We start from the raw sequence: 26,826 nt of genomic DNA on the forward strand, positions 1-26,826 counted from the left end.
TTATCTGATATGAGTATTGGTACTCCAGCTTTCTTTTGATTTTCATTTGCATGGAATATCTTTTTCCATCCCCTCACTTTCAGTCTGTATGTGTCCCTAGGTCTGAAGTGGGTCTCTTGTAGACAGCATATATATGGATCTTATTTTTGTATCCATTCAGCGAGCCTGTGTCTTTTGGTTGGAGCATTTAATCCATTCATGTTTAAGGTAATTATGAATATGTATGTTCCTATGACCATTTTATGAATTGTTTTGGGTTTGTTTTTGTAGGTCCTTTTCTTCTGTTGTGTTTCCCACTTAGAGAAGCTCCTTTAGCACTTGTGTAGAGCTGGTTTGGTGGTGCTGAATTCTCTTAGCTTTTGTTTGTCTGTAAAGCTTTTGATTTCTCCATTCAATCTGAATGAGATCCTTGCTGGGTAGAGTAATCTTGGTCGTAGGTTCTTCCCTTTCATCCCTTTAAGTATATCATGCCACTCCCTTCTGGCTTGTACAGTTTCTGCTGAGAAATCGGCTGTTAACCTTATCGGAGTTCCCTTGTATGTTATTTGTCGTTTTTCCCTCGCTGCTTTCAATAATTTTTCTTTGTCTTTAATTTTTGCCAACTTGATTACTATGTGTCTTGGCGTGTTTCTCCTTGGGTTTATCCTGTATGGACTCTGCGCTTCCTGGACTTGGGTGGCTATTTCCTTTCCCGGGTTAGGGAAGTTTTTTACTATAATCTCTTGAAATATTTTCTCTGGTCCTTTCTCTCTCTCTTCTTCTGGGATCCCTGTAATGCGAATGTTGTTGCATTTAATGTTGTCCCAGAGGTGTCTTAGGCTGTCTTCATTTCTTTTCATTCTTTTTTCTTTATTCTGTTCCACAGCAGTGAATTCCACCGTTCTGTCTTCCAGGTCACTTATCCGTTCTTCTGCCTCAGTTATTCTGCTATTGATTCCTTCTAGTGTAGTTTTCTTTTCAGTTATTGTATTGTTCGTCTCTGTTTGTTTGTTGTTTAATTCTTCTAGGTCTTTGTTAAACATTTCTTGCATCTTCTCGATCTTTGCCTCCATTCTTTTTCCAAGATCCTGGATCATCTTCACTATCATTATTCTGATTTCTTTTTCTGGAAGGTTGCCTATCTCCACTTCATTTAGTTGTTTTTCTGGGGTTTTATCTTGTTCCTTCATCTGGTACATAGCCCTCTGCCTTTTCATCTTGTCTATCTTTGTGTGAATGTGGTTTTTGTTCTCCAGGCTGCAGGATTGTAGTTCTTCTTGCTTCTGCTGTCTGCCCTCTGGTGGATGAGGCTATCTAAGAGGCTTGTGTACGTTTCCTGATGGGAGGGACTGGTGGTGGGTAGAGCTGACTAGGGTGAGGTTTCTTAATGGATATGAACAAACTCATTTCAATGTATAATACACAATGGTTTAAACATTCTGAAATTTAATTTATTTTTATTCTAACAACCCATGTCTAGGATAATTTTCAGGAAGACCCAATACAGATGTCTATGATCATCTGTAACTGTCTGAAGGAGGAAAGAAAGATCTTGGAAAATGCCCAGAGATTCAATCAGGTACTTTTTTCCTAATTGAACACAAAGGATAATAAAGAAATAAAAACTCATTCATTCATCCAACAAGTACTACTGAGGCCCTGTTTCAAGGCAGTGGTGACTAGCCCTCTGATTTTATAGCCCCAAGAAGTTGGGAAAAACAGATATAGAGATTTTGAAAGGACCCCAGTCTAATGGTAGTCATCCTAGTGAGGGAGGGAGACAACACAAAAACAAAATCTTTCAGATAGTGGTTGTCGCTGTGAAGATAGTAAAGCAGGATACTGTGTGGACAGTAGTGGAGTGTCAGTTTGTTTCTTTAGATCAGGGTCAGGGACACCTCTGGGGTGCTGGGGCAGGAAAGGAAGCAGAAGACAGTGGGCTCTTGCAGCAGACTGAAGGAGCAGAGGGGAAGTGCCTGAGGTAGAGGTGCAGTCAGTGGAGGTGGGAAGAAGTGGACAGATTCCATTATGTTCTGGATGTGGCACCAATAGGGCTTATATTGAAGGATCAGATGTGAGAGTGAGAAGGAGCCAAGGGTAGAGGGTGAGTCTGATTTGTGACTTGTGTTTCTTAGAGATACTGTTTACTGCGCTGGGGAAGACGGGGAAGGGACAGGAGTGGGGCTTTTGCAGGGCACAATAGGCTTTGGAGAAGAATCTGTTGATGGGAAAATCAGCAGCTTTGTTTTCAATAGGACCGAGATACCTATTAGATGTCTGAGACAACCAAACAGTGAATGAGTCAGAGTTATACTAGTACCAAGACTTTTTTATCATGATTTTACTAATCCTAATACAAACCGTCCTGGTGATTAGGGTTCAGCAGTTTTTTGAAGTTGCCATGGCATTGATTCATGCCTTTCATTGATGGGGTGGTGGAAGCAACCCAGCAGGCAGACAGTTGTGAAACCACTACAGTATGAGTTACTCTGGCTGAGACCATTCCAGTATGACAGGGAGAAGGCCAGAGTATGCACTGGAATGCGTCCTATGTGCATTTCTCTAAGCGATAACTAACAAAGTGTGCTGTGAGATGGGGAGGTGGGGGTGGAGAGACAGAATTTAAGTAGTGGCATTGAATGCCATTTTCTGTGCACTTTCTGAGCATTTGCCCCAGTCCTTGTGAATCTGCTGCTTCCCCAGGCATTTAGTTCCTGTCTCCCTGTCACGCTGAAAGCACCTTGCTGCACTGAGCACTTAAAGATATATATTATTTGTCCTAAACTCAGACTGGCTAGTTCATCCTGGACCCAGCCTAGTGAGCAAAGGTGTCTGTCAGGAGGAAAAGCTGGCTGCGTTGTCTCCTCTGAGAGGGGTGTGCCTTCTTCAGTATGGCATGCACCTGGGAGACTTTCAGCAGGAAATTTTGACTATCCTGTGGGGTTTTCATCTTTACAGCATTATGCAATGGGCTGCTCCTGTATCTCAGACAGACTTGGGAGGACAGTCAGGAGCAGAGATGGGCAGAAGAGTGAAGTGTCCACCTTGGTACCTAAGCATTTCTCCCCTCATTTGGCCCGGAGTCACCACTGGGAGGCAGAGGAGGTGATTTCTCCTTTCCCAGATCAGCCCCGTCTCCTGGGTGTGCTTTGATCTCAAAGGCATGTCAGCTTTTGACCTCCTTTTAAAAATGTGAGGTTCCTGGGGAGAGGTTCATTTTAAGCCTCTCAGAGGACACCTGACTTATCGGTGAACCCCTGGAACGAGGTTAGTGGACTGCCCAGATGTGAGCAAGAGAAACAAGACCTTCCTGGGATTTGAGGGAAGGTCCTGGATGTCTGGGGGTATCGAAAAGATGCTGAAAAGGATGACAAAATTGAACACTCATCCCTGATTTTTAAAAATTCAATAAAATAGGAGTTGATGGATACCTCCTTAACCTATTAAAATATACATCTCCTGGTTCTAAAACAGTGTCTTACTTCACTGACAAAACATCAGTAAGTCAGAACCACGGCAAGGATGTCCACTATTTCCATTGCTGCTTAGCATTGTATTAGCGGTATTGCAGTTGAGAAGAGGAAGCCATTAGAAGCATAAGAATTAAAAACAACATCATAAATATATCGGCTTTCCCTGAGTTAATTCATTATTTTAATGTGATCCCGATAAAAATAACATTGTTTTCTGGCTATCAAGGATGAAGACTATACCCATTGCATCTGGGATGATATTCATTATTACTTTATAGGAGCAGATACTCATTGAAGTCCTTAATGGCAGTACTGTTCAATTTTTTTAATGTTTTTTAAAAATTAATTTTTATTGAAATATAGTTGATTTACAATGTTGTGTTAGTTTCAAGTGTTCATGTGTACAGCAAAGTGATTCAGTTATGTACACACACACACATATTCTTTTTTAGATCATTCTCCATTATAGGTTACTACAAGGTATTGAGTATAGTTCCCTGTGTTATACATTTAGGTACTTGCTTGTTAATCTGTTTTAAATATAGTTATATATGTTAATCCCATACTCCTACTTTACCCCTCCCCCGACCTTTCCCCTTTGGTAACCATCAGTTTGCTTTCTATGTCTGTGAGTCTATTTCTGTTTTGTAAATAAGCTCATTTGCATCATTATTTTAGATTCCACATACAAGCGATATCATTTGATATTTGTCTTTCTCTGTACTGTTCAATTTTGATATACCTCTGAATTATCTGGAATCTTGTCAAAATGGGGTTTCTGATTCAGTAATCAGATTAGGACCTGAAATTCTGCATTTCCAACAAGCTCCCGGGTGGTAAGATGCTGCTTGTCTAGGCTCCACACTGTGAATTGCATGGCTTTGAGACAAATGAGTACAGGGCTAATAAGAATAATGTTGTCTACAGAATTTGAGAAACTAAAATAACTTCCTCTGTGGGCCCATGCAACTGCATGAACTAATGGAAAATTCCAGAAATACTATTTATTTTAGGCATGAACTGAGCCTGGTCTTTCTGTAGGCTTGTTAACAGTTTGCTAGTATTTTCCAGGGCCTTGGGAACTGAGCTTTTCTTGTGCACACTCATGTGGGAGGCCTGCAGGAGGTTTTGGAAGGTCCAGGAGTTAGGTGGGGCACGGGGTAGACTTGACTTTGGAGCATAACCAGCAGGTAAATATGACAGAGGAAGTAATGGCTGTTAACTGTGTACCTTCCGTTACAGGCTCAGGCAGGGAATATTCAGAGCACTGTAATGTTAGACAAACAGAAGGAGCTTGACAGCAGAGTCAGAAATGTGAAGGACAAAGTTATGGTGAGTATTTAGTAAATGTATACATCTTCTCTGTAACTTTTTGTAGAGGAAAAAAGGTTTCAATTGCTCTAGTGTAAGCATTGTAACTGATTTCAGGCTTTTAAGTAGTTGAGAAGAAAAGTTTCGCTCGAGTTCAAAACCCTAAGTAAACAAATTGGTGAAACCAGTGAGCAGATAGACATTTTTGGCTCCTGTTGCAACTTTCAAACATTGAGCTTATCTTTTCCTTCCTTGCAAGATTGTGCAGTAACTGTTGACTTTGCCCTATCACCCAGTAAACTAGCTGTTGCCACTCTAAGTAGCCCTTTATGTCTGCACCTCTCAAATGGGGGTGTTCCTGGGGTTACATAGAGTCCTAGGATAAACATGGTCTTCCTCAAGCACCTGTTTTATTCTAAGACTTGGAAGGGGAACAAAAACATCTCAAACAAGGAAATTCTGATGTATTTCTGATTAGAATAAAGTATCCACAATAACTTTAAGATAAAACTTCCCAGACATTTATGGAGGTGGTGCCCTTGGTGGTATGTGTTCCCTCCCTTCCACTGTGGGTGCTGTTTGGGGGAAAGGGTGAGGAGACCAGCCTTCCATTGGGCCTGTATCTGTGGAAACGGCCTTTCTGCTGAGGGGCTGGCTCTCCTGTGGGCCTCTGGGTCACACCAGCGTGGCCTTGACTTTGTGCTTCAGACGGCATGTTGCCAGACTCCAGGTTTTTGGAGCAACTTTGTCTTGCTGCCTCTGAGAGAAACGCTTCATTAAAGTAGACATCAAGTGGCCCAGTCCAGAAATAGCTATATATTTTCTTTCCTAAAAAGGTTATTATATACTAGCTAAGGAGATAGAAATTATTTCATACGTGTGATTAGAATTTTGCAAGTCTGGTCCATCTTTGAGGGAGCAGGATTGCATCCATGGTTTTCTGGGTCCTATAGTACCAGTAATCTGTCTTCTGAAGTCTTTGTCCTAAGTATGGTGGAAAACTTGTTTCTGTCTTTACTTGTAGTGTATAGAGCATGAAATCAAGACCCTAGAAGATCTACAGGATGAATATGACTTTAAATGTAAAACCTTGCAGAACAGAGGTAAGAGATAACAGTGTCCATTGCCTGTAATTTTTTCTACCTACACTAGATAACAAAGGCAGATACTCCTTCATATTTACCAAACATTTTAAGACTCTGAATTGCTAGTCTTGGCTTCTTGGTGACCCAGGCCAGGGTTTTTTAACCTCAGTACTATTGACATTTTGGGCCAGATAACTGTTTTGGGGGTTGTCCTGTGCATTGTAGGATGTTTAGCAGCATCCCTGACTTCTGCCCACCAGGTGGCAGTAGAATGATCCCCAGTCCCCAGTGGGGACAACCAAAACTGTCTCCAAACATTGCCAAGTGATCCCTGGGGGGCAAAATCGCCCCCAGTTAATACATACCGGTTACGTGCTGTTCACTTTACTTACTGTGCCTAGCCCACTGATGGACATAGACGGATATGTGTGTGGAGTCCCCCTGCCCTGATAACTAAAGTTCCTCCAGATATTCCAGCTCCATTTGTATACTCCACAGGTGAAGTTCAGCATTTTTCACATGTTTTAAAGCAGTTTCGCTCGGATTTTGTTGTTGTTGCTCATTTTTAGTGATGAGAGGACGTCCACTGAAAATAATCCAGAAATGTGCATTGTGTAGAACAAGCAGGGCACTGCTGTAACCCTAGCAATCACTTGGAGGGCACCATGGTAAAATGGAGAGATTATTAGTAGTAATTTGAATAAAAGTATGAGAGAAAGAAACCTCAATTACAATTTCCTAATTGTCTGCTTCTCTTTAAAGCCACAGAGATGCTTTGTATCAATCTTTTTTTAACTGAGGTTGTGAATTTTGTCACTTATATTCATTTAGGTAATATTCTGACAGTGCCTTAAGAACCAGACAGTACTGTTTCCCGTTTACGTGAGTCATTGAAAACAAGGACTTTGTTCCAGTGTGTCCAGTTTTTGTACTTAGGCCATTTTTCCTGTTTTGTTCAACAATGACTGAAGAAAAACCAAGCTTTGACCTATCTCCAGATAGCATTTGGATCATGTTTTTCCTAAATGGATGTGAATCTTGGCGTCAGTCGGTTTTGTCTTCTTTTATATTTATATTTATCTGCTGTCTCTCCCAATTCACAGAACATGAAACCAATGGTGTGGCAAAGAATGATCAGAAACAGGAACAGATGTTACTCCAGAAGATGTATTTAATGCTTGACAATAAGAGAAAGGTAGTGATTCACTTTCCAGAATAACATGTCGCTTTTGTCACAGACTGTAAATAATGGACTTGAAGTTTGGAATAGAGGCAAAATTATTTTTATAACCATTTCACTTAGAGCAACCCAGCTGAGATGAAAGAATAAAATTCAGTGATTAAAGATGAGTTTATTTCGCTTTGTCTCTTTCTCTCCCTTTAGGAAGTAGTTCACAAAATAATAGAGTTGTTGAATGCCACCGAACTTACCCAGAAAGCCCTGATTAATGATGAACTTGTGGAATGGAAGCGGAGACAGCAGAGTGCCTGTATCGGGGGACCCCCCAATGCTTGCCTTGATCAGCTGCAGAACTGGTAAGATTCTCCAAAGCAGAATATTGGCAGCTGACTGGCTAACCATATAAACTCGTAAAGTGAACGTTCCAGCTGCGTTAGTTGAATGGACTCTGTCAAACCTCTGGTTTAGAGTTTGATGTAGTCCAACTGCTTCTTGCCCTGGAAACACTTGAAAAGCACAGTGTTAATCACACCTGTGGCCACGTTCAGCCACATTCTGCATGGCTTGGAGGACTCCTCTCCCTGCTGTGTGTGTACCGTGGGACATGTCATTTGTGCCAACACACCAGTGACATGGTCATCGCACAGCACAGTTAACAACTTGAGTCCCAAGGTTTTATTAAAAACAAAAGGGCATTTTACAGGCTTACATGAAATAACAGTTTGTGGGCCATACATTTCAGTCATCCGTCTAGTAGATACTTATGAAATGCTGTATGCCAGGCACTGGGCTAGGACCTGGGACACAAGGTGAATGATTCTTGGTCGTTGCCAGTAAGGAGCTCTCAGTGTGGAGGCGGGAGACGGGCGTGGTAATAACTGTTCAGTGAAAGGTTGGCAGGGCTCCACCGGAGACCGTCCAGAGTTCATGGAGGATTAGGAAAGGAGTCACCAGGGAAAATTAATGAGACAAAGTGGTCTTGCCCGGACTCGAGAGTGAACAGGAAAACTTCATGTAGACCAGGAAGGAGAAGAACGTGGACGGGGCAGAGGGGAGGGGAGGCTGGCATGAGCCAGGGCCCGCAGTTCTCATGCTGGATGGCTAGAGAGTCGGCTGCCAGAGAGGGAAGGAAGAAAATGGAGCTGGCAAGAGGCTGGAGCCTGGTCACCGAGGTTCCCACACTGTGCTGGGGACTCCGGGACTTTACCCAGTGGACACGGGTGAGCCGGGCGGGCCTCCCATTTAAGTGGAGGTTCATTTCTCTGATTGTTTATTTAGGTCATTCTGGCTGAAGCCTGAGGATAGAATAGAGACAGAAAGGCCAGTTGGTCTGCTCCGAGTGTATTAGCGTAGTCCAGGGGAGGGCTGACAAGAGCTGAGCAGAGGGGATGGAAGCGGTAGAATCAGTGGGTAGGAGGGGGTGGTGGCCTGGAGCAGTTCTGAAAGGCCCAAGGACCAGAGATCTCATGAGATTACTTTCTGGATTGCTATTTTTAAAAATTCACAATAGTCAGCCATTTATTTTTATTCTGTGAGTTGCCATTCCATATCCCAGTTTTTTGTGGATAGGAATGGAGCTCCCCAGCCCAGTGTGTCCCCGTGAGCCTTGTGAGATGCTGACCTCCGAGCCCCCCAGGTGCCCGGCAAGGCCCCCCTGCTGTCTGGGGCCCCCATGGTCACCTTAGGCCACAAGGAGCCTCCTGCAGAGATGTGAATACCCCTCAGTACCCCCTGCTGTGCGGTACCCGGATTGTCGGCGTTTTCCTGTGTGTCGTGGCCTGAACAAGGTTGGGAGTCACCGGGTTAGAAGCCCTCTGGAGCTCACCCACCCACCGTTATCCTGCCTCTCATTTCATGGCCATGGGCTGTGCTGTGGGTGCTTCGAACTGGACTCAAGGAATGGAAACACCGAGTGAAGGAGATGTTTTTCACTGGGGAATAGATGTTCTTCTGTCATTCCTCCAGGCCAGTAAAATGAACTTCCACAGCCTGACTTGGCTCGGAGGCTGCATTGCCTTTGGTGGTTTCCTGTGAGGACAGAGGAACCTGAAAGCAGTCGCTAGGCTTTCTCCGTGGTTTATGCATATATTTTGAGCGTCTAGACTGCGCACATTGCCGTCTCCTTTCAGTTCAGTGACACAGTAACCTCTGTTCCCTCGTCTCCTCCTAACCCGGCCTGCGTCCCCTCGCGGCCTTGCTTCCTCAGTGTCCAGGCTGCTCCCTTGCTCCTCTCTGCACAGTGTCACTGCCCACAGCATCTGCCTTGTCTCGTCCCCTGCCTCTGTCACCCCCCCACCACCTTTGCCCTGTCCTTTTAAGTCCCAATTATCTCACAGCTCAGTTGAAGTCACAGATTCCCTAGCAGCCTCCACCCCTACCCATCTCTCCTTAGGTCCATCTCAGTGGGAGGCAGAGGTTTTTTAATCTGGGCTGTAATCATTCATGTGTGTTTGTTTTTTCACACAAATCAGGTTGGTTCTGTTTCTCCCTGCACTTCAGAGCTGGGCAGATAATATCGTGTGTTGTCTGTAAAAAGTACTTGTTGGTCTCCGTGACTCTGTTTAATCCAGGCTGCTTTGGGACTGTTTCTGACGGAGACCCCTGTGGCTTGTACCTTCCCAGGTTCACCATAGTGGCGGAGAGTCTGCAGCAGGTTCGTCAGCAGCTTAAAAAGCTTGAGGAGTTGGAACAGAAATACACCTATGAACATGACCCTATCACAAAAAACAAACAAGCGTTATGGGACCGCACCTTCAGCCTCTTCCAGCAGCTCATTCAGAGGTAACTTGAGAGAGATGTTTTGGCACCTTTTGCAATTATTTTACCCAGAGGAAAATTTTTCTGGTAATTCAGATCATTTAGAAGGGTTTAATAGGTTATGTACAAATTTTTATGGCTTCCCCGAATCAGGTCTTCCCGAATTCCCTGCTTATGTCGTTGGCCTGTCATTCTTGTGACTGTTTAGACTGGTTACCAGTCTCCTTCCCCGTGGCCAGTGTGTGACGAGACCTGTCTAGTCTAACCTGATGATATTTGTCCTCTCTTTCCTACTCCATGGTCTCATCGCATTGCAAGCTCTCAGATCCTCTCCATTGAACTGTTGGGTGGTAGCCTCCCAAACGGTCCCTCCCAAGCCCCTTCCCCCCTGTCCCTGTGACCCTGTGCTCTCCCAGAGCAGAGTTCAATCAGGTTTTTTGCCACCTTCTGATCTCAGGGGAGCCCCGCATCTGGTCACCCAAGCCACACCTGCCCAGCCTGGCCCTCACTAGCCACTCCAGAATTAGCTTCTATACATGCCCCATTTCCAGGCAGACTTGACTTCGTGCCCACCCTGGACATTTGCTTCTGCATTCCTCTCCCAACAGTATTTTCTCTGCCTCAGAGCTTTCTTCCCTTGTACCTCATTTCGAAACTGCATCCTGAATGTTTCACCTTATATCTCATCATGAAATCTTCCCAGAGTTCCCGGGCAGATGTTGTCTCCCTTCCGGATCTGCACAGTTCATTCTTTATTATTCTCCCGTTCTGGATTTTATTATATCATTGTCTGTGTATTTCTGTTTTCTTTGTTGTAAATTGAAAGGTCCTAGTAGACAGAGATGTGCCTTTGTCATCTTCTTCCCCCACCAGGGCCTTACATAGTACCTTGCCCATGGGTAGGTGTTTCAGATATGCTTAGTAGGTAAACAAATGGCACTAAGTAGAAGAGTAGAGTTCATATTGCAATTTTTTAAATGCTAACATAATAAAAATGTCTTTGGTTCCCTGTGGCTAATGTCCAAACAGGAATGCTTAGATGTTGGATTTTGAAATAATCGAGGACATTTACTTGCGTTTTGGAATGCAAATTTTATTCTTTTTTTTAAATTAAATTTAATGTTTGGAAATGTTTATTAGATAATAAATATCACTAAACAATTTAAAAATCAATTTTCCAAAGGATGTTAAAATGTCAGTTTCAAATTATGGTGGTAAGCAATATGGTACATGGTTCACTTTCAACTGTAGTAAAATTGATTTTTATCTTGTTCTTATTATCTTATTTTATTTTATTTATTTATTTTTGGCCACGCCACGAGGCATGCGGAATCTTAGCTCCCTGACCAGGGATTGAACCCATGCCCCCTGCAGTGGAAGCACAGAGTCCTAACCACTGGACCACCAGGGACTTCCCTATTTTTATTTTTAAATTGAGATATTATCGACATATAACCTTGTATTAGTTTCAGATGTACAACGTAATGATTTGATATTTGTATATATTGTGAAACGATCACCACACTAAGTCTAAATAGCAAATTTGATTCTTAAATTTGTAAATGAACAGAATCCCATTCAGAATTTTCATTGTTGAAGAGTATCACAGTTCACTGCAGTTACTCTGATTTTGTTGAGTGCAGTAGATTTGGGGATTTCTTTACTGACTAGAAAACCTCACTTTATTCATCCAATTTGTTAGAATCTTTCAAACTTTTTTTTAGCTTGTGCCCTCTAACCCCCTCTCCTCTTTAGGGAAAATAACCTTTTACTGCCTCAACATTAATGGAAATGCTAACTTACCCTTTGCTGGGAATTTACAGCTCATTTGTGGTGGAAAGACAGCCCTGCATGCCAACTCATCCTCAGAGGCCATTAGTCCTGAAGACTGGAGTACAATTCACTGTGAAGTTGAGGTAATAAAGAAAAGACCCTGCACCTCCTATCACAAAGTTTACACCCCAGCTTCCTTTCACAACACTGTTATATATGGTGCTTTAGAGGAAGTAATTTTGCAGTAGGCATTTTAATATGAATTCTTATTTAGAATATCTAAGAGTCTTGTCTTTTCTATTCAGACTAGAAATATAAGAGAGATGTGTGTGTATATATACACACACACACACCTGATTTTTCCACTTATAGATGTAATGAATGTTTACTGTAAATAGGAATTCAAAATTGCAAAACTGCATATAGTAGAGAGTTGAAGTTCCCAGCAGCCTCATCCCCTCTTGAGCATAAACTCATAACCTGAGCTTTACATTCCCCCCAAAATGTATGCAGTGTGTGTGAATGTGGACTTATGACAGGTACATTTTTCTTCTGAGTGTGTTCATAGCTTTCCTCAGATTTCTCAAAGTTGTATGTAATCTAAATATCTGTAGACCACCATGGTAAACAGCCTGGTGTCAGTCCTCCCAGAATTTTGTCCATGTCTACATAAATATATAAATAAATACATTGTACTTATACGTATTTTTTTCATGCATAGACACACAAATATATATGACATACAGTGTTTAATTTTTAGAAACTAGGGTTCTGCTGTCTGTTTTTTGGCAGCCTGTTTTTCTCCTTCGTAATAAATTGTGGAAGTGTTTCCATGTTAGAACGTACAGCTTTTACAGCTTCACTTTCTTCAGTTGCACGGCCGCATTCATTTAGCTCCTCCTCTGCTGATGAGCCGCTGGACTCAGAAGAGCTGCACTTGCCTTCAGAGTTGGCCCTCGTCCTTTTTTCCAGGGTGCTGCTGAGTTAGGTCTGCAGGTGCTGCCTGTCGGCTGCCAGTGAACAGCACCACGCTTTAGCACCCCACCAGGTCCCAGAGCTCACAGCTGGCAGGAGGAGAAATCTAATTCCGTCATCTGCTTCACTAAAGGGAGCCAACCAGTGAGGGGCTCCTTCCCCAGCTCTCCAGCACATCAGAGCAGAGCACACCTGAGTCTCAGCCCCCGGCTCCTTCCATCTTTCCACACTGCCCTGGGGTGGTTATAGATGTGACCTTCACTTTCCTGATTATGGGTGATAGTTTTTATTTTCTCCCAGCAGAATAAGCATTAGATACAAGTTTTAGTAAAGGGCAGTGTTTGCTATTTTTACCTATAGAATTAGCCCAAAATAGAAATTTTGATAAAACTCAGCATTGGCGAGGCGATACAGGGAAGCAGATACTCTCACTCATGTTTGGTGCGAATATAAAATCAGTGCTGCTCTGTGTCAGAATTTAATGTTACAGTTTTGTCCTAGCAGTTTCACAGCTAGGAATTTATCCTACAAATACACTTTAAAAACATCCAAGTAGACATACAAGGATGTCACTTCCATTGTTTGTAATAACCAAAAACTGCATGAGGTGGGGGTTATTAAAATGTTCATCAGTTGGGAATTGGCATGATAAATAAATGGTAACAGATAATTTTTAAAAGGAATTATGACTTTTTTCTTTTCAGATTGTTGGTGAAATTGCAAGAGCTGAATTATAACTTGAAAGTCAAAGTCTTATTTGATAAGTAAGATATCTTTAATATTATCTAAGATACATGTACTATTGAAATGCTGGTTTTGTTAACTAAACATGGACTTTTGCACTGGGGCTCTTTGTAAGTGATCCCAGCACATTTAAATTGATAGCTCCTGTTCTGGATGTTGGGAGCATCCCCTAGAGCTGGTATCAACGTGCTTGTGCCTTTTTAGACTATAAGTGAACAAAAGAATGAGTGCATTTTATGCATATGAGCTTGTAATGATCAAGTCTCCAAGCAGCTACCACCCCTCCTCCTAGGCCAGCCCTAGAGGAAGGGCCCTTGATCAAACTCCAGGCCACCATGATTCTGCAGCCAGTGTGGACTTGTTTCTGGAGTGAAGCTGACAGCATTTTGGGGGGCCTGTGTGGAGCCTGCTGGCTTCACACTTGTCTCTTCTGGGCAGTAAGAACCCAGGAATGGGCAGGATCTCTCATGGGGTCTAAATGGAGCAGGGCCATCCTGTTTTGTCCTTTGTCCCTGGACCTGAACTATCAGTGACCTAAGCACTTACATTAAGGAACAAGATGGCTTAGCCCCTGCCATCCCCCCTTGATATATTTAATGCTTTTGTTGGTGTGTGTAACATACTGGTTTACCAAGTTTCAAAACCATTTATGATAATCCAAGTCATTTTCCTCTGGCTTTTTGTCTCTTTCCATTCCTGTAACTATAGCCGCCTTTGTAGCATAGTCTGTGCCTTTGCTTTTCTCCCATCATCTTTGGTTTCTCGGTGTATCAGTTAGCTTTTGCTGCATAAAACCCCCAAAACTTAGTGGCTTAAACTCTAAAACTTATTAATTTCTCTTATGCTGTGGGCTGTGTGTGGTCCTTCTGGTCTGGGCTGGCTTGGTTGTTGCTGGGTGGTCTAGCATGGCCTTGTATGTGTCTGCCTCTGCTGGGATAACTGGGCCCTTCTCTGTCGGGCTCTCAAAGAGGTCAGCCTGGGCTTTCTCATACGGCAGCGGTGTTCCAGGTGGGTCAGAGCAGCAGCGTGCTGGGCCTGTTAGGCTAGACTTGGAACTTGTACGGCGCCACTCCTACCCATTGTGTGGGGGAAAGCAAGTCAAAGTCCCCTGAGATTCAAGGGACAGGGAAATACGTTCTGCCTCTTGAAAGGAAAAGCTGCAGAAGTTTTGTGGCTACTGCAGTTTACCACACTCTGCTTAACTCAGTCTCTCTTTCTGTTTGTTCTTGCTCTTTTGTCTTTTCTGTCTGTTCCAGTTCTGAGTTTTCTTCTTAGCTTTGACAAGGTAGCTTTGTATCACACTATTCCTTTTATTGTGAATTTTCTTTTTTTGCACAAAATGTGGCTATAATTAATGCTACTGCATGCTTAAAATACTTAAAATAATAAATTTTCTGTTATGTATATTTTACCACAATTTAAAAAACGGACATGCCACACTGGAGAAACTCAAGTTGAAGGACATTCCTAAAACACCTGAGCAGTGATACTCAAAACTGTCAAAAACTTCAAAGACAAGAAACGTGTGAGAACGTGTTACAGATCAGAGGAGGCTAGGGTGATATGATGACAAATGTAACGTGGGGTCCCGGCTGGAGTCCTGGGGCAGGAAAAGGACGCTGGGGGGGAAGTGATGAAGTCCAGGTGAAGTGTCGAGTTAGCTAATTGTCGTATGCCAAGGCTGGCTTCTTGGTCATTAGAAATATTCCGCGGTCATGAAGTGTAAGTTCTTTTTTTTTTTTTCCAGATGGGAACATTGGTCACTGTCATAACTGACGGTGATTCTCATTCACAAAAGCATTGAACTTCTAGTTGAGACAGGAAGGAAAGTAACTCGTTTAACTACAAGTGCGCTAACGATCTCTAACCTTCGCCTACGCCTGACAGATACATTATTTGTCCAGAACATGACGACGTTATCGCTACATTTATATAAAATACAGGTCTCTCAAGATTTTAACCTCAGACTTAAAACTTAAACTTGATAGTTTCCCCAAATAATTGACTCTTCAAGTACTTCTCTGAAAGCGTTAAAAATAAGAGAACAAAAGCAAGGCTCGAGCTATCACTTTGGAAGGTCCTCTGAGTCGTGTAGCCACAGAGCAGCGCTCTCCGCTCAGTCCCCAGCGCTTAGCTCGGTGCCTCAGAAAGGCACCGACTGAGTAAGTGCTCAACAAATAGCCATAACTCAGGCTTACGTTTACGGAGGGTGTGCTCTGTGCTCTCTTTACCCGGTAACAAGTTCCTTCTCCCAGAGTCCTGTACAGTTGGTGCTGTTAGCCTGACGTACAGTGGAGTAAGGTGAGGCCCAGACAGGTTATTTGCCCAAGGTCCCTCAGCACAACTTGGCAGTGCTGGTGCGGGTTGATTGAGGGACTGAGTGAGTGAACGAAAGGGCTGAACAGCCCCGTTATTTGTTATTGATCTTGTACTTTTATATTTTTGTTAAAACTTATCTCAAGTTTTAAATACACATATATGATCATATATATATATATATATTTTTTTTTTTTTTTTTTTTTTTTTGCAGAGATGTGAACGAGAGAAATACAGTAAAAGGGTACGTGAAGTACTTGGCGCTATATTTTACGATCACTTTGTTTGTTTATGTGTTGGTGTAACAGTTCCCAGCCTTTTAAGTATTTGTACCCTGTATCGTCTAGGTTTCGGAAGTTCAACATTCTGGGCACTCACACGAAGGTGATGAACATGGAGGAGTCCACCAATGGCAGTCTGGCGGCGGAATTCCGACACCTGGTAGGGAGCTCAGTTTCCCCCTTTTCTGTTGTGTCTGGTTTATTAGGACTTGATCTGTGATCGAGTGGCACTTGGTGCCCTGTGTGATGGGCCGGGCACCCCCTAGGAGAAGGCTTCCTAGAATTCATGGCCGGTGACTTCAGCAGCACTTGGGGAATCTTGGTCCCCCCTCCTCATCCCAGGACTGTCCACTCTGTTTCCTGCCAGTCTTCCTCTCAGAGATAACCTTGTTTGGGGGGTAGTGATCTCAGTCCAATATTCCATAAACCAGAGGCTTCCCTGGTGGCGCAGTGGTTGAGAGTCCGCCTGCCGATGCAGGGGACATGGGTTCGTGCCCTGGTCTGGGAAGATCCCACATGCCGCAGAGCGGCTGGGCCCGTGAGCCATGGCCGCTGAGCCTGTGCGTCCGGAGCCTGTGCTCTGCAACGGGAGAGGCCACAACAGTGAGAGGCCCGCGTACCGCAAAAAAAAAAAAAAAAAAAGAAAAATATTCCATAAACCAGTGTGCACATAAGCTATCTGTACATGGTTCCTCCAGGACCTCAGTGATCACTCACTCTAGATTCTTGGAATTTTCCCAGAGGTCACTATTGCCCCAAATCCTGACCGTTCCTTCTACCCCTCCAAGCATGGCAGAGGCCCCAGGAGTCTCTCTTTGGCCCCTTCTTCACCACCTCCCTCCTGGGGTCTTGCCTACAACCACTGTCTCGAGCACGTTATCTCCAGAGGAGTAGGGCCCGGGCACCGGCCAGTGGAAATCAGCAGAGGGGCTTAAGTGGGTGGTGCCTTCTCTCCTCTCTCCCTGAAAATCGGGACTGCCAGTTGTTCTGAAGATGTGTTGGCGCTGAGCCCTGCGCAATTCCTGGGCTGGAGCCTGCAGGGAGGTTCAAAGCATCCTTTTTTTATTGGCAACCATTTCACGAACCCGCAAACTCATAGCTGGGAAGCTAGACCTTGTGTGAGAGCCTCGGTCCAACCCAGGAGTCTGAGGGTGTCCGGAGCTGCTCTGGGGGCTCCAGGTTGCTCCCTTTATAACCTGCGTGATTGAAGTCCTTTTGAGGGCAGTCTTAGAGGCCTGAGTCACAGGCCTGGGAGACTCTGTGGAGGGGAAGGCAAGAGAAGCTGTGCCCTGAGCCCGGGGAGCATGAAACAGCTAATGAAGGTGATGGGGGATGGTTCGGGAAAAGCTGGCCTGGGGGAGGGAGCAGGATGCTGTTCCCTGGGATCCTCCTCAACCCTGTGGTGTTCACAGGCTGTCAGAACGCTGGGAAAAGGCACTCTCCCTCGTGAACCCGCACAAGGGTCACTTCACCTCCTGTTCTGCGTTCTGAAAATAATCTCACTTCCTTCATTCTTTCTAAGTCCTCACTTTGGTTTGATTTGTAGATGGAAATAGCAACTTTGATGATTATGGTACTGTTTACTAAGTTGTTGTTTTTTTTTTGTAGCAACTGAAAGAACAGAAAAACGCCGGTGCCAGAACCAACGAGGTGAGTCTTTCTCTCTTGTGATTGGTCTCTTAACTAGCGGGTCTGTCCAGTGAGGTTGGCTCCGTGGCCCTGGGGGCCAGGGACACCTCACAGAGGGGTGAGAAGCAGGGAGACCCGGCAGGGAAGGGCAGTGGACAAGCTCTGGGACATGGTGTACCTGTCAAAACGGTAAAACCACTCTGTGCTTGTGCTTTATGGTTGTCAAGTGATTTTGCACATGAATTTATTGGACCCTCAACAGACAGCCCAGCAGAGTAGGTACGGTGGGCTCCTGTGTTATTCACATTTCACAGGTGAAGAAGTTGGACCACAGGAAGTTTGCAGGATTTAGCTAAGGGTGCACAGGGAGTTACTGTCAGAGCTAGAACAGGCCAGCTTCATGACTGCCCTGCCCAAAACGATGTGTGCCGAGAGGGTTTTCCTGCCACGTGTCCCCTACCCAGTGCATCATCCTGCGGTCAGTTTCATTTTCACAGCCAGTCCTTGAGGGGCTGTGTTTGTGATGCATTCAGATATGAAGTATGGGCAGAGGACAGAATGCCTGGAGTTGCTTTGGTTTGGACCGCTTGTCCTTTGTGTCTGCATGGCACACACGCTGTCTTTCCCCATGACAGCCAGCAGAGGTCGTGTGGAACAGTGGGACAGGCACCGGCCCGGGCCTGACCAGCCCTGGCTTGGATCTTAACTATCTTTGTGACCTCCCAGGGATTTAGTTTCCTCTCCTGTGAGCAGGGATGGCAGCCACATCTCTCTGGTTCTAAGTTGTTGTGATGCTCGTGTAAGATAATATGTATGAAGGTACTTTGAACACTATATAACTTTTCTACCCATACCAAGGCACTTTGTGACCAGCCAGGCTTATGCAAATCAGCCCTCCCAATAGATAATCACACCTGGAACACATGTACACTTTCCACCCCATGTCAGCCTGAGGTGTGCAGCCCGCACACACCCTCAGAAGGGGCTGAGAGCCAGGATGCCTTAGGTCATGAATAAACCCTTTAGAAGTTGTTGCTTCCCTCTCGACATTTTTTTCCCCTTCATCCATATCCCTTGCCATAATATCAGAAATCTGGTCTTTGAGAGAACAGTGAGATACTTGGGAAATCTGGGATAGATGGTCAAAAACTGGAATGTTCTTCTGAATTGCAGCTGGTTAGGTTCAGGCTTTCTGCAGCCTGTTGCAAAAAGTGCTTAGTAGGCTCTTGCAAGTTTCAGGATCAGTGAATGAATCGCTATATTCCTTTTGTTTCCCTTTTCTCTTTTAAGGGTCCTCTCATCGTAACTGAAGAGCTTCACTCCCTTAGTTTTGAAACCCAGTTGTGCCAGCCTGGTTTGGTCATTGACCTTGAGGTGAGACTTACATGTTCCAGACGTGGAAAACTTTATTTTTACTTTGAACTGTTAACGTGTATTTATATTTCTCAATTTTTATTTTAGATGTATTTACCTAATTGCTAAAAAAGATTATTGTTTTCAGCCAGTACTATTTTGATGTTAATGTAATCATTCGGGCAGCTAGAGAACTGAATTAACCTTCAGGTACTATAAGCTAAATGTTCCAGTTGAGATGTCCTATGTTAATTTTTTATATGAAGCATTGAAACTTATTTCTTAACTGAAAAGATATATCAAAGACAAACTCAACTACGAACCAAAGAACATAACTTTACATTCTTAATTTTCAAATATAAAAGATAATGCAAATATCCAAGGAATCCCTTGCTTAGTTGAGGGGCTGCATAGTGGTCTGAAGGTGATGTTTCTGTGATTCAGATGATTTCAAGGTCTTTGTCATCTTCTAGACGGCCTCTCTGCCCATCGTGGTGATCTCCAATGTCAGCCAGCTCCCGAGTGGTTGGGCCTCCATCCTGTGGTACAACATGCTGGTGGCAGAACCCAGGGTATGGAAAACACATCTACTTTCGTGCCAGGGGTTAACCAGAGACCGCATGCTCTAGCTTCTGCATATCTGAAAGAGCCCCTAAGGGCCAGATGTTGGAGGAAAAGTGGCACAACTCAAGTGGCATTGCTAAGGATCGGAGTAATTCTGGAAAAGTGAAGCATGTGTATGTATTAGAAATGAGAATTACGATTTTCCTTCCATGTGAATAAGCTCAGGCTTATTCAGGCTGTATGATTTCATACAGCTTTTACTGTGGAAGAGATCCTTTATTTTTATGCTTTTTAAAAAATGTATATATGCTAAATAAGCCTGCTCCATTCTTAGAGTGTGGGTACTCTAATACGGTTGATTAATTACAGTTGATTCTGGTTATTCACTGTACTTAAAGTCCTTTAAAGTCACTGTGCACACTGAGTTGGCAGATACTGAACCACTGCATCTAGGCGAAACACGGGGTTAGGTTCCCATGAGCCTCTGGCACAACATTTGCATTTGCTGATCAATATATAACCTTGTTTTGTTTAAAGATCCCTTATCTAATATGCTTGTTGATTCATTAACATTGAACTCATGGCAAGCAGCTTTATAGCTCACGTCTGAACGAAGCTTATATATCACATGCATTTTCTCCACAAGGCATTTTGGAACACTAGACAGCACTTCAGCCGTGCCCTTGAGGGCCATGTTAAAAATGAAATCACCAACAAAAAAGCATACGAAAATGCAAAAACCGTGGCACTAAACAGACCTCAAAAAAGACACTCGGGTATAGTATGAGAGCTGAAATAGAAAGGCAGGTCATAGCTTTGTTTGACCTCACCTGGAAACATACATGTCTGGCAACTCAAACGTTTCACTGCTGTGTGCCTGTGTACATCTGCAAATGACTGCAGAAGTGCCACGAATATTGATTTGGGAATTAAATTTTAGTGAGTTGATGAATTCACAAATGTGGATCTGCAAATAATGAGGATTCCTCTTCTTTCGCTGTGAAAACATCTGTGTGTCGTAGATGAGAACTGAACTGTGGCACAGATCCGTGTTTCAGTGCCAGGCTTGTGACTGGTGGCTCGTCAGTAGCCCTTAGCTTCTGGGTGTTTTCTCTCTAGAATCTGTCCTTCTTCCTGAACCCGCCTTGTGCACGATGGTCTCAGCTTTCAGAGGTGCTGAGTTGGCAGTTTTCTTCTGTCACCAAAAGAGGTCTCAATGTGGACCAGCTGAACATGCTGGGAGAGAAACTTCTTGGTATGAGCATATTCACTTTTTACGTAACTAACAATTGAAATTCGTAAAATATCTTGACTTGCTCCTTTCCCCCTCTTTCCTCTTTATTTTGTTCAAGGTAGGAGAGTGTTAAAATCTATTGGCTTTTCCAGCAGCAGTTTATTATAGCTAAGTGAGAATGATGCCTCACCTTAGAAGGAGATAGAGACCTGATAAAAGATTTAAATGAATCATTTCCCCGTTATCTCATATTAACATTTCTGAGCAGGGTTCCTAGGGGAAAGACGTCTAAATTATGTAAAATATATTACTTGTGGCTAAAATAAATTCTTTGAGAAATATGAAGCTTTATTAACCTTGGGGAGAAAACCAGTAAGCCCCCAACATGGTAAGAATAAGGTCCTCGGGCTGCCCACCACACAGCACACGCCCAGGTCTCTTACATCAGGTGGCCCAGGTGTGAGGAGACACTGTCCACATCAGGAGGATGCCCGTGACCAGCACTGCCTGATGGGCAGGGTGCAGCCCATGATAGAGAATTTCCTGTCAGTGGCTGATGTCATGGATTTATTGGTTTCCCACACTAAGCAAACCGAAGACCTACTGGTCTCAAGGTCAGATCTTCAATGAATGGGACTCCCTGAACTATTTCTTTAAAAATCCACGGTCACCTTTTTTCCAGATTTGCTTTCTATATAGCAGAACTGCATGTACTACAGACACCGGTGGGCTTTTCCTAACCAAATGGCTCTCAGCAGTGCCTTGGCCATGCAGCTGTCACAGTGAGAGTCTTGTGCAATTTAATGAAAAGAAGTCACTCCTATTCCTTTCCCTTATTTGGTGAGAGTTAAGACAGATATCTTTTCTGCCTACAGTGGCTTATTTGGGGTTCTCTGTGCAGAGAGATGTCAGGCTCACCACCTCTTACGGCCAGGCTTCTTCAATTTGTGTAGCTGATAACCCCGAGGCTTCCTTCCCCTCTCATTTCTCTCACTGGGCTTTTGATTTGCATCTACCTCCCTGAGCCTGTGTCCTGTTTGGAGGAGGGCTGAGGGAAATGCCTAATTAATATCTAAAATAATCTTGTAAAGTCAAGTGTCAGTTAAATCGATCACCTAGGGGTGATCTTGGTCTTAGTCTGAACTTGAAAAAAACTCCCCAGGGTCACCGGGAGAGGAGCCTGCCAAGGAGGGAGAGGGAAGCGATGGGAAATGATATTCACAAGGGGGACCAAATCGAGGCTTCTCCAGAAAGCACAAGCGATTGTATTAGTGGATCTGAGACTCTCGGCTGTGTCCGCACAACCTGCCTTTGTTGAGTGTTGGCTCTATGAGAGCTAATACAGCAGCCGTCAGTCCAGCCAGAGCTTCAGAATGGATTCCCATTTCCTTAAAACACTTGCTTTTATTTGTTTAGGACCCAGTGCTGGCCCTGATGGTCTTATTCCATGGACTCGCTTCTGTAAGGTGGGTGCTGTCTGGAGTTTATACTCTGAGTGCTTTCTGCTCTCTGTTGAGGGTCTCGGGTTTCTCGCCGCGGTGCCGGCTGCACTGTGCTTGCTTTGGCGTGTTCCTCTCGCCCCCAGAACCCCTAGGGCAAGTTGTTTCCTTTCCTTCAGCGCTGAAGGTTAGCCTCCAAGTGTGAGTCCGACAGGAAGCACCTGCCTGGGTGATAACATTCTCTCACATCCGAAATGAGGCTTCTGTTTGCTCACACTGACCCCTGGCCTGGCAGCGTTTTAGCTCCGTCCACGGGTAACGTGTGGTCTGTGCCGGCGTAGACAGCCTGCTGGGCCGGAGGGGTGTCTTGAGCCTGCTCAAGCAGTGAGACCAGTTGGGGGGAATAATCCGACCCCGCTAGGGTCACCAGACAGTGCTGACAAGCTCACGCTGCTGGAGTTTAGCAGTGTGAAGGCAACTGGTATTCTGGGATCACGCTGGAGGTCATTCCCTGGCTGGGTCGCTAATGTTTGGAGAGGGAAGCAGAGCCTGGCTCAGGAAATGGAGAGCTTGGTGTCTGAAAGCTGGTAAGAGGGGAGGGACGGCTCTGTAGGGGGCAGTGCTAGCTTTGGCAGCTGGGCAGTCTTTGCAACCTAAAACCTGATGGCGGGAGGAGACATGCTAAGTCACTGTTTTGGATTTCTTGGTTTCTAATATGTGCATCTGTATACTTGCAGGAAAATATAAATGATAAAAACTTTCCTTTCTGGCTTTGGATCGAAAGCATCCTTGAACTCATTAAAAAACACCTGCTCTGTCTCTGGAATGATGGGTAAGGGCCATTGATAGGTGTATTTCTGAAACATATGTTGAGCACACACTCCATTACTGCAAGGCTGAGATAGGCCTGACCCAGACAGGCTTCATTATTTGGCAAGACTTGGGTGCATCTCACAGAAACAGATGCTTGCAGGCTGTCCCTTCGGGCATTCACTATAGTAGACCCTCATAAGATTAAAATTACATTTTCGTAGTGTATGTATATGCATTTTCAAAGCTAAATTTAAAAGCCCTGAGTGCCATTCATGCCTTCATTCATTCTACGAAAATTTCTTGAGCACCTGCTTTATTGCCTCCAAGGAGGGAAGAAAAAACTTTTTTGACTCGGTAAATTGTTTCTAATTTTTCCCAGGGTCAGTTGATACTTCAGCAAAGACTTTAACCTGGTCAGAGGTCTAGAATATGAAAATGGGTTGTCTGAGCCTTTCTCTTCACTAGAAAGGATGCATGAATTCAGACATTTTCATGGCCTTCAGAATCCCTAGGTGAAAAGGAAAGGCTCATTAATCCAGCAAGTATTTATTGATCATCTGTAGCATCCAACGGGCACCATGTTAATGAGCTTTTTTTGGACTTCAGCATATGTATGTATGAGTGAAATGCTTCCTGAAGTGTCAATGAAATAGATCTTAAAGCATCTAAAATAGTGGATACATTTCTATCCTGTGTTCGTGTGTCACGTTGCAGTCATCTTGATTTGTAAGTGAACGTGGAAATTACAGTCATGACTGAACCTCAGAGTACCTCCATCAATCCCTGTCCACATGCAGGTGTATCGTGGGCTTTATCAGCAAGGAGCGCGAGCGGGCTTTGCTGAAGGACCAGCAGCCGGGGACCTTCCTGCTGCGGTTCAGTGAAAGCTGCCGGGAAGGGGCCATCACGTTCACGTGGGTGGAGCGGCCCCAGAACGGAGGTGGTAAGCCAAGGCGCCTGCACACACACCGATTCAAAATGTGGGTGCAAGCCCTTCTTCTTCGCTGCAGATCAACTCATACAAATAATGAGCTTCTGACATACAATCGCAGCTCCTCCACTTATCCCTAGCTGAGCTTCCCCAGTAGGATTTGATACATCACCAAGGGCTATTTGGGATTCGTTGCGTGGAGCATATTGTGCAAATGATGGGTTTTTTTTTAAAGACAAGGCCACATTCTTTCCATTTTGTCAGGTATGTCACCTGTAGGTGAAAGATGCGAGTCAGTATGACTGGCAGTCATTTATTGGGAGGAAACCCACAGTGCACAGGCGTGAGCTTCCAGACCCACGGAAGGGAATCCCAGGTGGATGTGCACGGAGGAGGGCAGGCTCCATGAGAGGGGTCCTGGGACTTGGGTGCAGCCCTCCACCCTGCCTTCTGAAAGAGAAGGCTCGTGCGTGTTTATCTGGGTTATATCTTATAACTTTGACCAAGTGCATCCATGGCAAAAACAATTCCGAAAACCTACGCGTTATGGAACAGGTTTCAGTGGAGACAAGAAAGTGATAAAGACAAACTGGTGACTTTTCACTCTTGCTTGTAGTTTGCTCTGTTTGAAGGATTGGAGGGAAAACTGATTTGTTCCAGTGACTTATGCTTTCAGTTAGAAGATGCAAAAACATGGGATACTTTTCTTGTTCTATTTTTTTTTCTTCTGGTAAAAAAACAGGAGAGCTGGGGTTAGAGCCCAGTGAGGACAGTAGATGGTAGAGCCTGCCCTTTTCTTCTTCTCCCCCGGTAGTTCTTTCCTGAACTTGCTGAGAGATGGAACTAGCAAACCAGGCAAAGATGAAAACCGTTGGCAACCGGAAAGTTTAAAGCAGGGCAGCACCAGCTACAAAGCTTTGGTCTGAAGTTCTAGAGCAGAGTCCCCAGAGCACCTGACAGCAGCCTCTGGAGTGTGTGCCCCAAAAGTGAAATCCTGGATCAGTTAGGAGGCAGGATTCCGGTGAAGTCTGGGACTAAGACCAGGAGTGAATTAAACTGTTTTTTTACATTAAGGATTAGAGAAAAAAATAGCAAATAGGGTCTCTTTTTGGTTTGTTTAAAAAGTTGTTTTCCATGTGTTGTCGTTGTTTATTTTTATTTTTCAATATGAAGAGAAAGACAAAGTGAGTTTATCTTCTAGTAACTTAATCTATGGCTTGAGCCAAGAAGACCCAATTAGTAATTAGTTATTTTAAAGGTATTTAATAAATTTCTTTTGGCTAGACTTACAAATCTAAGTAAATAATGACAAATGCAGTATTACCGAGAGTAATGATGGCCTTTATTTTTCCTATTTTAAAGAAAGGATAATAATCTATTTAGGCATAAAGCAGTTACACGCTCTGTGATGTAACTCCTAGATTGTGTTTAGTTCTTACCAGTTTCTGTCGAATCCATAAACTCTGCAGTGTTTGTTTCTCTCCTCTATTGTTGAGGGATATTCTGTGGGACTCACTTTGCTTTTCTTCCTTTTAGAATCTTGCTTCCATGCGGTTGAACCCTACACAAAGAAAGAACTTTCTGCTGTTACTTTCCCTGACATTATTCGCAATTACAAAGTCATGGCCGCTGAAAATATTCCAGAGAATCCCTTGAAGTTTCTGTATCCGAATATTGATAAAGACCATGCCTTTGGAAAGTACTACTCCAGGCCAAAGGAAGGTAAGTGGGCAGAGTGTGCAGGCATTGCCTGATGAGTCATAGCACAGCCCAGTCGTTCCTGTGGTTGTGTTCTCCCTTCATCTAGTCCAAAGGTTTGCGGGAGACAGGTGTTAACCCCACACACTGCCCTTGCCTTCCTGTCAGTGCAAGGTGCCAGCACAGACTTCCCCCACGCCATGTCACTAGCCCACCCCTTCTTTTGAATTGGTAAAAGCAGGCTTTCTAATCAACACAGCGCAGTTGAAACATAGTATATTGTTTGGCCTGACACAGTAAGAAAGGAGTAAATGGTTCTTGATCTTAGGGGCATTGGAGAAGGTCCATTTCTGGTCATGTGTACTTGTTACATTTTCACTTTTTCTACGTGGAGGGGTAAAACGTAGGGCCTGTGGTGGTCACCTGCTTTATGTCCGCCTGCTGCTGAAATTGAGGAAACGGAGGCCCGGGCAAAGTGAGGTGGTCCCTTCATGGTGACCTGATAAGTTATTAGGTCACATCACTGAGAGCAGGTCTAAGCTTAGCATACGGGTCTCCCGCTGCTTAGTCTTCATTGAACTGCATTTGAGAAAGTGGAAGTTAGACTAATCTGGTTTGGAATGCACCAACAAACTTAATGATTTTTCAGGATCAGTAGCCTCAATATTAGCACAATTACTTTAGATGCACCCAGCTTACCTTGACAGATGTGTTTATTACACCAACCAGGCCAGGACCATAAACCCGATAAAACTTCTGTAGGATTTCAAGCCTTGGAAAGAGGACCGTCTTAGCTTGACTTCTGTGCTGAATGTGCCTCCCCTTTTCGTCTGGTTGTTTCTGCATTCGCAGTACAATTTCAGGTGACCCAGGCAGGGAGTCTAACCTGACTGCCAAGGAAAACAGTCCAGTCTTGATCAAAGAAGAAGTTCATTGTTCTTGTGTAATTTCTGCTAACGGAAAGTGTACGTGATGTGTTTGCTTCTAGCCCCAGAGCCTATGGAACTTGATGGCCCTAAAGGAACAGGATATATCAAGACTGAATTGATTTCTGTGTCTGAAGTGTAAGTGAACACAGAAGAGTGACATGTTTAAAATCCTCAAACAAGCCCCCCTCCTGGCTGGGGCCTGTTGAAGATGCTTGTTCTTTGCTTTTCCATTGTAATTGTTGCTGCCACCATCACAGATGGACCTGTGGAAAGATTCTAATTAGAGATCCTGGTGTCACTGCCTATCAGCGTTTTATTGCCTTTATAAAAACAAACAAACAACAAACCAAAAAAATCCAAAA

At 44.1% G+C, this 26,826-nt stretch overlaps 1 protein-coding gene across 2 annotated transcripts in view; it reads left to right on the forward strand.

Annotated features, from left to right (window-relative positions):
* The window catches only part of STAT1 (signal transducer and activator of transcription 1), a 41,507-nt gene that overhangs the window by 8,708 nt on the left and 5,973 nt on the right, over positions 1-26,826 (forward strand). For both annotated transcript variants that reach the window (XM_082630743.1, XM_082630744.1), the window contains exons 5-23: positions 1,460-1,558; positions 4,695-4,784; positions 5,788-5,866; positions 6,952-7,043; positions 7,233-7,384; positions 9,651-9,809; positions 11,609-11,701; positions 13,238-13,297; positions 15,808-15,837; positions 15,941-16,034; positions 17,483-17,524; positions 18,794-18,877; positions 19,330-19,428; positions 20,540-20,675; positions 22,071-22,120; positions 22,831-22,925; positions 23,704-23,849; positions 25,374-25,559; positions 26,524-26,599. In XM_082630743.1, coding sequence (XP_082486869.1) covers positions 1,460-1,558; positions 4,695-4,784; positions 5,788-5,866; positions 6,952-7,043; positions 7,233-7,384; positions 9,651-9,809; positions 11,609-11,701; positions 13,238-13,297; positions 15,808-15,837; positions 15,941-16,034; positions 17,483-17,524; positions 18,794-18,877; positions 19,330-19,428; positions 20,540-20,675; positions 22,071-22,120; positions 22,831-22,925; positions 23,704-23,849; positions 25,374-25,559; positions 26,524-26,599 — 1,862 coding nt within the window. The remainder of the gene's footprint in view (positions 1-1,459; positions 1,559-4,694; positions 4,785-5,787; positions 5,867-6,951; positions 7,044-7,232; positions 7,385-9,650; positions 9,810-11,608; positions 11,702-13,237; positions 13,298-15,807; positions 15,838-15,940; positions 16,035-17,482; positions 17,525-18,793; positions 18,878-19,329; positions 19,429-20,539; positions 20,676-22,070; positions 22,121-22,830; positions 22,926-23,703; positions 23,850-25,373; positions 25,560-26,523; positions 26,600-26,826) is intronic.

This window comes from Mesoplodon mirus (genome assembly GCF_964341445.2).
Source record: "Mesoplodon mirus genome assembly, chromosome: 8".
NCBI classification, from domain to species: domain Eukaryota; kingdom Metazoa; phylum Chordata; class Mammalia; order Artiodactyla; family Ziphiidae; genus Mesoplodon; species Mesoplodon mirus.